At 39.9% G+C, this 14,003-nt stretch overlaps 1 protein-coding gene across 4 annotated transcripts in view; it reads right to left on the bottom strand.

Moving 5' to 3' along the window:
- The window catches only part of znf512b (zinc finger protein 512B), a 52,624-nt gene that overhangs the window by 8,590 nt on the left and 30,031 nt on the right, over positions 1–14,003 (bottom strand). For 2 of the 4 annotated variants that reach the window (XM_047368577.1, XM_047368605.1), the window contains 11 exons: positions 13,662–13,831; positions 13,291–13,565; positions 13,102–13,173; positions 11,573–11,707; positions 10,712–10,839; positions 9,260–9,352; positions 5,299–5,397; positions 2,701–2,955; positions 2,281–2,604; positions 1,026–1,127; positions 666–728 (listed from right to left, as the gene is read on the bottom strand). In XM_047368577.1, the coding sequence (XP_047224533.1) occupies positions 666–728; positions 1,026–1,127; positions 2,281–2,604; positions 2,701–2,955; positions 5,299–5,397; positions 9,260–9,352; positions 10,712–10,839; positions 11,573–11,707; positions 13,102–13,173; positions 13,291–13,565; positions 13,662–13,831 (1,716 nt within the window). The remainder of the gene's footprint in view (positions 1–665; positions 729–1,025; positions 1,128–2,280; positions 2,605–2,700; positions 2,956–5,298; positions 5,398–9,259; positions 9,353–10,711; positions 10,840–11,572; positions 11,708–13,101; positions 13,174–13,290; positions 13,566–13,661; positions 13,832–14,003) is intronic. The other 2 variants (XM_047368587.1, XM_047368596.1) reach the window with 2 other exon arrangements.

Below are 14,003 nucleotides of genomic sequence, written 5' to 3'. Positions count from 1 at the left end.
GTGGCTATACGAGCCCGGCCGTGTATATTGACCCTGTGGAGTTCCCGACGGACAGTTCTGGTGGAAACAGGAAAGTTGAGGTGCACCTTTAATTCTGCCGTGCTACTCTGCTCTTACTGCTGCAATGTGCAATCAATGAAGACTGGCTACCAGGCTGGTCCAATTTAGCCATGAAACCTCCCACACTAAAATGACAGGTGTTTCAGTTTCATTGTCCAACCCCTGTACATAAATATAAAACAATTCACACCAATATGTGAAGTTTTCTTCAAAGGAACATACTTTTGATTTGGGTGTCGTAATCTTTTTCACAGGATTGTGTGTTTGTGCCAGTGCATGGATGGGTATAGGTGTCTAATTACGCTTTACAATTTTAAGATTTTGTATAATGTTTTCTGGCACAAAAGCAAAGAGAAATCTCAATTAAAAAATGTCTTATGATATATACTATGAGTTTCATGCCTCCTTTTATCTGGTATATGGGTACTTAAGCATTAGATTCTGCTAAATTAGTTATAGTTTGATTATGAGGTGATAAATTTCAGATGACCTGAGGTTCAAAGATTGGATTGGATTCTGTTTGTGTACATTTGAGCTTATATGGTGTTGACACAAGAGACAGATGTGATCTAGTTGATAGATCTGCTGCAGATGGGGGTCTGTACCTGGCTGCAGTTAGCAAGGTGTGCCTTCAGTCCAGACACACTGGAATAGACAGCTTCACAGTTCTGAAACCCAGTTAAAAACAGATCATAGTGAGTCAATCAAAATTGTTTATAAAACTTACTATAATTTTTAAAAAAAACTTGAAGAAAAGAAGAATGTGTGTTTACAGTCACTGTAGAAAGAAGGTAGACCCTCTATAAATCATAGGGCAAAATAATCAAATATTTACCGAATTTTAAAATGATTTAAAACTTGTCGATATGTGAAATCCCAGAATTTAAAGGGTTTGCTATTTCATTTTACAAAGTCAGAATTATCTTCTCTGTGTTGTAACATGTTAACAGAAGGGAACTTCATACAGCATTTGTGCAGCAAATGAAGCCCTTCTCCTTCACTTGGTTCTTCCAGGTCTCCAGTAGCTCTGGGCTGAAGTTGGGGAGGCCGGGACGTGTGTAGTTCAACTGTACAAAAGAGAACAGTTTTCCTGAGTTGTTAACTGCAATGAAGTTTAACTCACTGTAATAAAGCCCTTCTAAGGATGACTGACACTTTCTTATTCTCTTTGCGCTTATTCCTTTTACTTCAACTTTTTATGTTTTTTAACCTTACATTCCCAAACCCTTATTTATTAAAAGGTATTTTATGAGGTTGACCCAAACAATCTAGAGCATATTCTGAAACGTGTGGCATATATATACATCAGTTTTCAAGTCTTTCATGATTCCCAGTTGGATTAAGCTTTCAGCTTTGACAGGACCATTTTAACACAATAGCATGCTTTAAAGTAAACAATTACAGTGTCTCTGGCTGTTTGTGTGGGTTTGTTGTTCTGCTGGAAGAGGATCCCATTTTCTTCCAGAATTGTAGGGATGGTAAACTGGACTTCTTATGGCTTTTTTTTCAACAATGGATTTCTTCTTGCCACTTTTCCATAAAAGCTACATTTGTAGAGTACACAACTAATAACTATCCTGTTAGCAGATTCCCCCACCTGAGCTGTGGCTCTCTGCAGGTCCTCCAGAGATACCATGGGCCTTTCAGCTGCCTTCCTTGATGCTGTCCTTGACTAGCCTGTCAGTTTAGTTGGGACCCCCAGGTTTGCAGTATTACTGTGCTCTTTCAGTTTTCGGATGACGAATTAAACAGGACTAAATGAAATGTCTGAACCTAGAATTATTGTTTTATAAACTAACCATGTTTTAAAGTTCTCCACACCTCTATGCCTTATCTCTCTGTTGTGTTCCTTGGTTTTCAAGATGCGGTTTGCTTGCTATTGACATCTTACAAACCTCTGAGACCTTCATAGAACAACTGTGTGTACTGAGAATAAATTACACAAAGGTATACTCTGTTTAACATTGCTGACTCTTCAATCTATTTGGTGGAGTCAGAGTTGAGGGGGATGAATATCACTGCATGCCACACTTTTGATTTTTGTTTGTAGAAACAGAAAACCCGGTAACGTTTTGATTTCACTATAATAAACTATGCATTACTTTGTGTGGGTCTGTCACATAAAATCCAAGGTTTGTGGTTTTAAAATGACAAAACGTGAAAAGGTTGAATAGTTATGAATATTTTAGCCAGCACTCTATGCCACATCTATGTCCTCACCCTCTTGCTGTCAGGTACCAGGTCGTCCTTGATGCGTCGCTTGGTGCCCCAGTCTTTGGCCAGCTCATCTTCTGCTATCTCCTGCAGGTGGAACACTGCCACCTGAGCAGACTGCCGCCTCACTCGGCCGCTTGGGGTCCTTTCAAAGTCCTCCCCCTGGTTTTTAATTTGTGCTGCTTTCTCTTTGCTTTGTTTTCTCTCCTCTTCCTTTTCCAACTCCTTTTCTTTAAGCTGGCTAGATGGTGGTTTTTCCTGCCAGTCTTTCCTCTCAGCCAGGTTCTGCTCTTTCTTCTTCTCTGCTGATGGAGAGTCCTCAAAGATCCCCTGGCAAAAAACAGAAAGCGGACTTAATTGAGTTCAAATTGGGAGAAATTCTTGATGTTGTTCTACTTTCTATAGTCCTTTCTAAGATGCACTCACCCTTTCCTTGCCAGTATTGTTGTTGGTGTCAGTAACGCTCTTCTTGTAGTTATTGGTGTTTGTTGCTGTCATGATGGTGGTGAAGGTTGGCGGGTGCTCGGTGCGTATGTGGTAGTCTCTGCCTGCCTTGGAACGGTACCTTTTCCCACAGTGCTGACACAGAAACACAGGCTTCTCATCGTCAGAAAACTCTCTTCCACAACGCTGCTGGTGATACTGGTAGCCCATCAGACTGGAAAAGTGGGCTGAACAACCCTGTGTATATACATATATGTGTGTGTGCATTTGTGAGTGTGTATGTGTGTGCAGAAAAGGTTTGTAAGATGGTGTGACAACAGTGACAAGAGATGAGACAGGATGAACATTTAGCAACAAGCCAGAAAGGCAGAAAATGTCTATTTTTAAAGGCATAATATTACTGGATTTGGTCAATTTTTTTCTGGTTGATGTTGGAAGGTGTTAATTTTTCTGAGTGCAAACATGTCGCAGACAATGATTTTTCACAGCTCCTTATTTTTCTCAGACAACCTTTTGATCTTCTGCAGTCTAGGGTAACGGGAAAAGAGTGATGAAGTGGTGTGGGCAACAAGTAAAAAAAAAGTAGAACAAGTTTAAATCTCTGCTCCTACACTTTTTTCATGTCTAAATTCTATACTTTTTTCAGGCTCAATGGAATGGCAGATACTTCTAAAGAGGGTAAGTCTTTCAATATGGAAGATGCACAATCCACTAATTGAATAGATAGAAAGAAGGTGCCTTGAAAAAGTATCCATACTCCTTGGGCTTTTTCACATTTTGTCACATTACAACCACAAACGTCAGTGTATATGACTTTGATTTTATTTGATAAATCAACAAAAGATTATGCATTTGTATTCAGCTCGCATCTGTATGACCTTTCATTGCAATTACAGTTGAAACTGTTAGGGGGAATGCCTCCACCAACTGTGTATATTTACAGACTGAAATCTTAGCCCAAGGAGAGTGTCTATGTACAGCAATTTTAATGTCTTGTCAGATTTTTCATTTGATTTACGTCTGGACTTTGACTAGGGCATTCTAACACATGCATATGGCTTAAAACAGGCCACTCTTGATAATGAGACATGGTGACTCAGAGATTTACCATTATATATAAGACTGCGTTGACCTAAACTATTCCATTGTAGCTTTGGCTGTATGTTTAATTTTGTTGTCCATCCGGAAGGTGAACACCCACCTCTAAAAGGTTTTCTTCCAGGATTGCCCTGTATTTGGCTGAATTTATCTTCCATTCAACTCTGACCAGCTTCCTAGTCCCTGCTGAAGACAATTAATGCCATACCATGAAGTGCCCACCACCACGTTTTCTATAGGGGGTGGTGTGTACACAGCATGGCAAACAGCTAACGGGAATACTTCCTCCTGCCACTCGTCCACAAAGGCAACATTTATGGAGGGCACAACCAGATGTTGCTGTCTTGGCAGGTTTTTCCACCTGAGCTGCAAATCTCTGAAGCTCCTCCAGAGGTAGCACAGGCCTCTTTGCTGCTTCTCTAATTAATGTTCTTTTTCTCAGTTATGTCTTCTGTCTCAGCTATGTCTTATAGGTTTACAGTTCAATACTTTCTCTATTTTTAGTGACTATTAAAATTTTTCTGAGATGTCAAAGAAACTATCCCAGCTTTAAATTTCTCTACACCTTCATCCCTGACCTCTCTGCTGTGTTCACTGGTCTTCATGATGTAGCTCGATAAGTAATGTCTCTAATAAGCCTCTGAGACCTTCACAAAACAGCTGTATCTACACGCAGAGATTAAATTACACTCTATTGCCTAATTCAGTGACTTCTGAAGAAAGTTGTTTGCACTGAATTTCCTGTAGGGGTATCAGAGTAAAGGGGTATGAAAACAAATGCTCACCATACTTTTCTAAATTTTATTTGGAAAAACTGAAATTTTTTTATTTCCTTCCACTTCACAATTATGCAGTACTGTATTTTTTGGAAGTCTATCACATAAAATGTAGGTGGTTTTAATGTGACCGAATTTGCTTACATTTTCAATACTTTTGCAAGGCAATTTATGGATGGACAGATGAATAAAACTAATATACAGAGTGGCAGACATAACATCCATCCATCCATCCATCCATCCATCCATCCATCCATCCATCCATCCATCCATCCATCATCTATACCCTCTTGTTCTTGTGTTCTTTTATCTCCACTAGCATTGTTCCATACTATTATTTTATTTTTTCCATACATATTTATGTATGAAAAATACTTAAATTGATTTCGCCCATAGACTGCTGGAGATAGGCACCAGCTCCCCCGTGACCCACTATGGAATAAGCGGTAGAAAATGACTGACTGACTGACTGATTTCCAGGCCTTTTCTGACTCTTAGGAACCTTGTAAAAGGAGACTGACATATGTGAGGAGTCTGAGAAAAAGAAAGGCACCAGATCCAAACGGCTAAACATGGATAGAGAATTATGGCATGTAAGAATGCAAATTTGAGAAAAATGTAAATGACAGATGCAGAAAAGAAACAATAGTCTATGATAAAGACAGGAAAGAGAAAAGACCAGTCAAAGAAACAGAAAAGAGAATACCTCACTAGGACACTTGATTCGTCCCATCTGTTTGAGCACTCGCCGCAGCCGTTCTCTCTCTTCATGCTCGCTGCCTGTCTGGCCTTCACTCCCCGAGGGCTGAGAGGGGGAACAAATACACCGTCGCATAAGCTTGTCCCACCGCAGCAGCAACCACTTCCTCACACCATAATAACATTGGAAAAGAAAACATGTTTTCCATCTAATTTGTCCGCACTGTGGCAGGATCATTAAATGACTTCATGGTGAGGCTGTTACTCAAGGCATGTTTATGACAACTGTCACACTCATGTTTTCACTTGAATGTCGCCTGGTGCCAAGACCGGAACAGCAGATGGTAAGGCTGCAAGGGGAGGAGAAAGACGTGCAGGGCACTGGAAAGAGTCTGGAGCTACTGAGGAATCCCAGAGAGGGGAAACTTCACATGTTTACTCATGTGTTAACGCATCGAGAGATAAACGGCGTGAACTCTGCAGCAGCTGAAAGGTGAAGGTAAAGAGGAGATGCCCTTTTATCTCAACTGTAATGGTTACTGGCAGGTTGAGCCAGTGATTTATGCTGACAGGGTAAAAAAGCATGACTCTACATCAACATGTATTATTAATTTCTCTAACATATGCAGAGCAAAAAATAAGGGTAGGAACAACAAGGAGAGACGAGCATTATTTATATGCCCTGAATGTGTCTGCATTGCCCTGCGATGGACTAGCGATCTTTTCAGGGTGTACCCCACCTGCCATACAGTGTGTGTAAATATGTTTTTTCTACTGTATATTACACTGAGGCTAGTCCACATACACACACTAAAAAATAAAGCAGGACAAAGGTCCCTGCAAACTACAGCAGCAATGAAATGTGATTACTATAACTGATATACAAATAGGTGAGAAACAAAGTAATTAGGACAAATAAAACAACCATATCAATGTGAAATACATATACAGGTCCTTCTCAAAATATTAGCATATTGTGATAAAGTTCATTATTTTCCATAATGTCATGATGAAAATTTAACATTCATATATTTTAGATTCATTGCACACTAACTGAAATATTTCAGGTCTTTTATTGTCTTAATACGGATGATTTTGGCATACAGCTCATGAAAACCCAAAATTCCTATCTCACAAAATTAGCATATCATTAAAAGGGTCTCTAAACGAGCTATGAACCTAATCATCTGAATCAACGAGTTAACTCTAAACACCTGCAAAAGATTCCTGAGGCCTTTAAAACTCCCAGCCTGGTTCATCACTCAAAACCCCAATCATGGGTAAGACTGCCGACCTGACTGCTGTCCAGAAGGCCACTATTGACATCCTCAAGCAAGAGGGTAAGACACAGAAAGAAATTTCTGAACGAATAGGCTGTTCCCAGAGTGCTGTATCAAGGCACCTCAGTGGGAAGTCTGTGGGAAGGAAAAAGTGTGGCAGAAAACGCTGCACAACGAGAAGAGGTGACCGGACCCTGAGGAAGATTGTGGAGAAGGGCCGATTCCAGACCTTGGGGGACCTGCAGAAGCAGTGGACTGAGTCTGGAGTAGAAACATCCAGAGCCACCGTGCACAGGCGTGTGCAGGAAATGGGCTACAGGTGCCGCATTCCCCAGGTCAAGCCACTTTTGAACCAGAAACAGCGGCAGAAGCGCCTGACCTGGGCTACAGAGAAGCAGCACTGGACTGTTGCTCAGTGGTCCAAAGTACTTTTTTCGGATGAAAGCAAATTCTGCATGTCATTCTGAAATCAAGGTGCCAGAATCTGGAGGAAGACTGGGGAGAAGGAAATGCCAAAATGCCAGAAGTCCAGTGTCAAGTACCCACAGTCAGTGATGGTCTGGGGTGCCGTGTCAGCTGCTGGTGTTGGTCCACTGTGTTTTATCAAGGGCAGGGTCAATACAGCTAGCTATCAGGAGATTTTGGAGCACTTCATGCTTTCATCTGCTGAAAAGCTTTATGGAGATGAAGATTTCATTTTTCAGCACGACCTGGCATCTGCTCACAGTGCCAAAACCACTGGTAAATGGTTTACTGACCATGGTATCACTGTGCTCAATTGGCCTGCCAACTCTCCTGACCTGAACCCCATAGAGAATCTGTGGGATATTGTGAAGAGAACGTTGAGAGACTCAAGACCCAACACTCTGGATGAGTTAAAGGCCGCTATCGAAGCATCCTGGGCCTCCATAAGACCTCAGCAGTGCCACAGGCTGATTGCCTCCATGCCACGCCGCATTGAAGCAGTCATTTCTGCCAAAGGATTCCCGACCAAGTATTGAGTGCATAACTGTACATGATTATTTGAAGGTTGACGTTTTTTGTATTAAAAACACTTTTATTTTATTGGTCGGATGAAATATGCTAATTTTGTGAGATAGGAATTTTAGGTTTTCTTGAGCTGTATGCCAAAATCATCCGTATTAAGACAATAAAAGACCTGAAATATTTCAGTTAGTGTGCAATGAATCTAAAATATATGAATGTTAAATTTTCATCATGACATTATGGAAAATAATGAACTTTATCACAATATGCTAATATTTTGAGAAGGACCTGTAAATAATGCAGTCAAAACAATTGCCACACACAAAAGAAGGATTGGAGTTCAAGTTAAGGTCTGACAGATTGACAACACATAAAAAAAAATGCTTATACAAATTAAAACCACCATATGAATAACGCTGATTTAGCAGATGCTGCTGTGGAACTACAATGTTCATCTTTGCCCTAATGTCTGCATAAATATGACGTTTGTGGAAATATCAACAGATAAAAACATGCTCTGAACTCACTCTGAACTTTTACCACATCATTCAGCGCCAGAAGTTTATAAATGAACAATTCTAACTCATGTAGGAAAACACAAAACCTCTTAGACATTCTTTGACATGAGTAATAGATAATTAGAGGCAACAACTGTGGCTAGAGTGCCTAGAGTGAATGTCTTGCTATCAGAAAGCTACAGGTTCAATTCTAGCTTTCCACATCTTCAGTCAGCAGCTACTTTGAGATTTGGTTGCAAAGACGCCACTCAAAACTAAATCAGAAATAATGAGGACTTTTAGAGCTTCACTAACTATTTATGATCTCACCTGCAAAATATGCTGTACATGTTAGTTTCCTGAGAAAATGTATCTACTTAAATGTCTAAGGATCTTACATTCAACACACACCTAACTGATACTGAATACTGTAATACTGAAGCCATCTGCACTGCTCAGCTGGGTTATGAGAGTTTATATGAGCAACTGCCAATAATGTCTGGGTTCAAGTTCCTATCTAAAGATAAATGGCTGCATCACACAGTTTAACTTTGCTGGTAAAGACAAATCATTACTACAAAACTACCAAGCATGACACACTCCATAAATGTACATGTAGGAGCACATGTATCAGCTCCATTGAACCTATGTGCTTACCACCAACCCACATGCCCCAAGCCTCCAGGTTTACTGCCTGTAGAGTCTTTAATTTTTTATGATACCTTTACAAATAAGCAGCTTTGAATTATTTAACAAACTTTATTGCAGTGCCATTGCTCTAATGCAAGAGCAGTCTTGATAGAATTTTAATGAAGCCCTCTGCCATCAGGCTTAAGACAGGTCAAGAAAGAAATACGAGCAACAAAACAAAAATTCAGCTTTTGGTTGTCTACAAATCACTAGATACAATTTTAATGAATTAAAAACGTAGAGATTTGTTTTAATGAATGGACAGATATTTAAATATAAGTAATTACTTGACGGACCCAGTGACTGAGAAGCACATCAACACTATTAAAAGTTACAGCAGTTTCCAAACAGATGTGGTTTTAAGCTATCCTGCTCACTACGTAAAGGTGAACCAGTAGCTCTCAAAACACACAAAGCATTCCCCTCAGATTAAGATTAAGACTGATGCAAAAAAAGACAATACAAGGTGAGTATTTAAGGCAACTTTAAGAAAATAAAACATGTGCAAGTCTACCTTGGTGCTGTGTTCAGCCATGGTGTGGTAGTTGAGGCCAGCCTTGGAGCGGAACTGTTTCTGGCACTGCTGGCACTTTAGGGCATCCTGGAGCTGCAGACATTGAGGGCAAGACAGAGAAACAGTTTGAACATTTACAAGAATCAAACAACTAATGTTTGGCTTTGCACTAAACAAGATCCATCCATACAGATAAATTAAATCAATAACCAAGAATCTTGCTGGTAAAGTCTCATACAAAAACTGCAGGCACATCAAGAATGAAAGGGAAACCGGTGTCTCTGTTGCAGACTTCATCCCTCATGTCAGTATTAATTTGGAAGTGGAGGTGCCATGATGGTGAATGAGCCATTGCTAATGTAAGAAGTCTGTGATTATTTGCTACTTTAACAGTGACTGTAGGAACAAAACCATTTTGCCCAGTGGAAGAGCTCAGAGTTGGATAACCTTTTCCATGCTTACATCATTTATCTCTACAGCTGACCTGATCTGTTTCAGATGGGATTCGCTTTAAGGAAAAAACAATGAATGTCATCATTACTGCACAGGATGGAGACACTGGCACATTTTATTTTTATAGCCATTTAGAATATATACAGTTGTCACTGTAAAAGCTCCCAGACTGGGCACAGATGGATTCTCTTGACAGTGGAATAAAAGCTAAAATTAGGCACTGAGAAAGCACATTTGGTTTATCAAAACAAAAACAAACAAAAATAATATAAAATTTGAATTTAATCCATTTAGCAAGGGATCCATGTCTTAAAATGGCTTTGGAGGATGGCAGATTTGGACTGCAGACAGTATAGTTTAGTACTGATCCACAGGGGAGGGTGTTTCTCTGTAATTGCTGATTTTAAAGACCCGGCACCCAAGGAACACGATGGTATTATGGTATCATATTTATATATTGTATAGTTTAACAGGTAATACTGTTACCACTGATTAACCAACTGTTTAATTAGTTGGGCTACATGCTCCGGTTCCCAGGCAGAACTTGGCCTCTTAAAAGACATGCTCCTTGTAGCTTGGCCACTAGTTATAACACAGCGTTACCTTAATAGGTCAGATGGGTGTCACTACTTTAGTTTCCACACCCTCACTGTCTGTGTATCTCCCACCCAAAATATTTCCAAACAGCTGACTTTGTCTTTTTTGTGGGCAGGAAGAGGAAACGTTTGGTAGCCTTCTTTTAGTCCACTGACTGGCAGTGTGCAGCAACAGGCAGAGGGCTGAGTTACTAAATGCATCATAGCACCAGGGAAAACTGTGGTTTCTTTGGCAACTATTTTGAAATCTCTTTAAAAGAACTTTAAGCTGCAAGAATGGTAGGACATAATTATTTAGCAGGTATATCTGTCTTCATATCTACCTTCTAGACTCAGAAATTGCATGAATTTGAATAATTGTTTTTGGCTCTATGTGCAGTAGACAGGTATATGGCATGCTTACTTTCTGGCAGATCTCCATGTGTTTCTTCAGGCCATGGATTGTTTTCCTGGTGACAATAGAGCAGGTCGGACACACCACTTCACCGCGCTCTGAGATTGTTCGCTGCCACTGAGTGTCAGAAACACCACCTGAGCAACAAATACGAAACAGGAAGGCTTTGTTAGACGCAGGTAACATATTAGGGATTAGCATCATTATAATGTGAAGCTATGTTTCTTTCAGTTTAATTGAATAGCTCTACCAGATGTGTTTTAGAATGTCCCCAGAACCAGCTCCTTGATGCACACTGAACAGATGAGCCCACCAGAAAAGTATCCACAAGGATAGGCAAGTAGAATCAAGGGAATTTTTCAAATGAAAGCACAGGTTTACACACCTCCATATATATGTAATGACAGGCTTCCTAGCCTGGGTAATTTTAGCCCAAGTAGCCCTGTGATAGACTAGCAATGTTACTTGCTTCCTACATAATAATGGCTGGGGTCTATTCCAGCCACCACTCATCGTAAAAGGCAGGTTTTTTAAATCTGCCAAAATTACGTGGTATTACCCAAAGTAATATCAAACGTGAAAATCTAATAAAACAGCTTTTGAAATGCCCTGGATTCGTTAAAAAACCTCCATGGAGGGTAGAATTTGACAAAATCACTGGGAAGCAAATGATTTGATTACTTTAGATTAATTTATAAACAATGGGTTATTAAGAGTTTATCTGAGAAAATTATTTTTAGAAATCCTTCTGGGTCATATAGAGTTCATATATAATCAACTTATGTTGACTTGCTGTAATTGCAGAAATATCAACTTAATTGTTTATAAAAAATAATTGTATTAATAGATAGAAGTGATCTAGGTTCTCACCCGAGCTTGCTGTCGCTGGCTCTTTCTTGGAGGACTGAGCCGATAGAGGTCTTCTCTGAGGCTCATCGCTGAAGCCACAGCCCTCTGGTCTCTTCACACGACCTGCCTTCAGCTTCTCTTCTACCTTAGTCATGCCTGAAATGCACACACACACTATGGTAGTAATTAATTTGGCCATTAAACCGTTTAAGAAAAGGAGAACAGAAAATGATGGTCAATGCTTCACAAGAAACTAAGGAGTGAATAGTAATATATATCGTAAGACAAAGTAGGAAGGGCAATTAACAAATATAAATTGTTCTAGTAGAGATAGTGCCTTGAAAACATTTTGAACTTTTGCACATTAAATCCACAAACTTCTATTTTACTTGCTTTTTTATGACCAACCAACAAAAAGTAGTTTATAATTTTTAAGTCATAGAAAAATGACTCATTTGTCTTGTTTTCGTACAATAAAAAACCTGTAAAATCTGACACACGTTAGTATTCAGTACCCCTGAGTCAATGTTTTGAAGAACCACTGTTTTGGGATTTGCTTATATCAGCTTTGCACATGTAGAGACCAAAACCCACCTACGATACCCAGTTTTCAAGTCTTGCAACAGATTCTCAATTGAATTTATGTCTGAACTTTAACTTTACCATTCAAAAACACGTCTAAACGTTGCAGGAAACCGGCCCTCGAGGACTGGAGTTGTGGCCTCTCCGTTGTGTTCTTTGGTCTTCAGAATGTTTTGAATTAGGTTACGATTCAAGGCATTTGGTTAAGGTGCATTTTATTTAATTATGTCAGAGTAAATGGCCTAGAATACAAATACACACCCCACTTTTCATATTTTTATTGGTAAAACATTTTTTAAGGCTTATCCTACTTAAATTGATGCTCTACTTTGCCTTGGTCAATCACTTAAAATACCAATAAATCACATTGTAGTTTGTGGTCATATTGAGGCAAAATGTGTAATATTTCAAGAGTTACAAATACTTTTGTAAGGTGCTGCATATACATCCATGAGAGGCAGTCTGAAAGGGAGCAATCAATCTTGCAAAACTGCAGATAAATTGCTTGACATGTGATGAGAAGTGCTTTACAGCCTGAATATGCTACATGAGTCACTGAATATTTCCAGCATATCAATGAGACAGAGCCAGAAGGAGGTTGGTAAAGCTGTGTATGTGACTCACTGTTTCATTTAGCCAGAAATAAAATATCTCAGCAGTTGCCACATTAATGCAGTTAAAAGACTAGCTCCATTGATCAGTAGCAATAGGGAGCATTCACAATGACACAACCCATCATACAACACGATGTATTTCCCTTGAATAGGGCCAGAAATCAACTCTGCTGTGACGCAGTGGTATATTAGTTCGCCCTAGAATATTTTAATTAAAGAAAATATCAAAGAATTCCTGAGGTATTCTGTAATCAACGCTGATTCTGTCTACACAGTCTCTTTATCATCTTTATAATCACAGTAACATGGTAATTAAAATAGTGAAAGGCTGGATTATCTGTGAAAGGGGCTAACCTTTAAGTCCAAATGTCCCAGATATTGACGGCTGTTCTCCTGTGAATTTCTTCGGAGTCTTCTGCTTCCGTCCTGAATCATTTCAAAACAAAAAAATAAGAAACGAAAGGGAACTGTCATTATATCATTAAAGAATAACCATATACGACAAACATAAAGTACATTACAAGAGTTTTGCTTCAATCTTACTGTGCCTCATTCGCTCTGGATCTTCATCAGGGTAAGAAGAGGGAAGACTTCCGCCTTCACTTTCACTCCCTCCTGCGTCCGACGATGTGCTTTGAGACCGTGGCTGAGGCTGAACTGTGTGTGATGGGTGAATCTGCTGTGAAGCCGGGACCTGATTGTGCACTTTCCTCTCGCTCTTCAGGTGGGCAAGTTCTCCGTTCTGAGACGGTGTGGACACCTCATAAGTCTTCTTCACCTTGATGAACACTGGCGAGGGGGGGCTGTTCTCCATGGGCCTGAATTCACAGACAGAGAGGACAAACTTGGGCATTAAAGTATTTTCAACAATGCCCGCTTGGTGACTATGGCTTGGAATTTGAACTTTCAGTCACCTTTTCTTGCTGTTGCACTTGACAGGAATCTTAAGGAGCTGTTCTTCCTTGGCTTCCTTGCTGACTCTGTCTGGGTGGTTCCACAGCTTGTGCTTCTCCAGCCTTACTTTTGTGGCAAAAGCTGCCTCGCAGTAGGGACAGCCATGACTCAGCTTCTCGGCCACAGTGGGCTGAACAAACATATGAGGAGAGGGGATCTATTGTAAGCGCTCTCCCTACACAATATCCAATATCAGAGGGTGGTTATTTTTTAAAGCTTTTGCTTTTAGGTGACTAATAAACCAGTACAGAAAATCTACATTTATATCCTCAACTGAATAACAGGTGAGTTTCTTGATACAT

The sequence above is a fragment of the Girardinichthys multiradiatus genome, chromosome 1, assembly GCF_021462225.1.
Source record: "Girardinichthys multiradiatus isolate DD_20200921_A chromosome 1, DD_fGirMul_XY1, whole genome shotgun sequence".
NCBI lineage: Eukaryota > Metazoa > Chordata > Actinopteri > Cyprinodontiformes > Goodeidae > Girardinichthys > Girardinichthys multiradiatus.
Note: the sequence above shows the minus strand (reverse complement) of the source record. Positions and strands in the feature narration are given on the sequence as shown.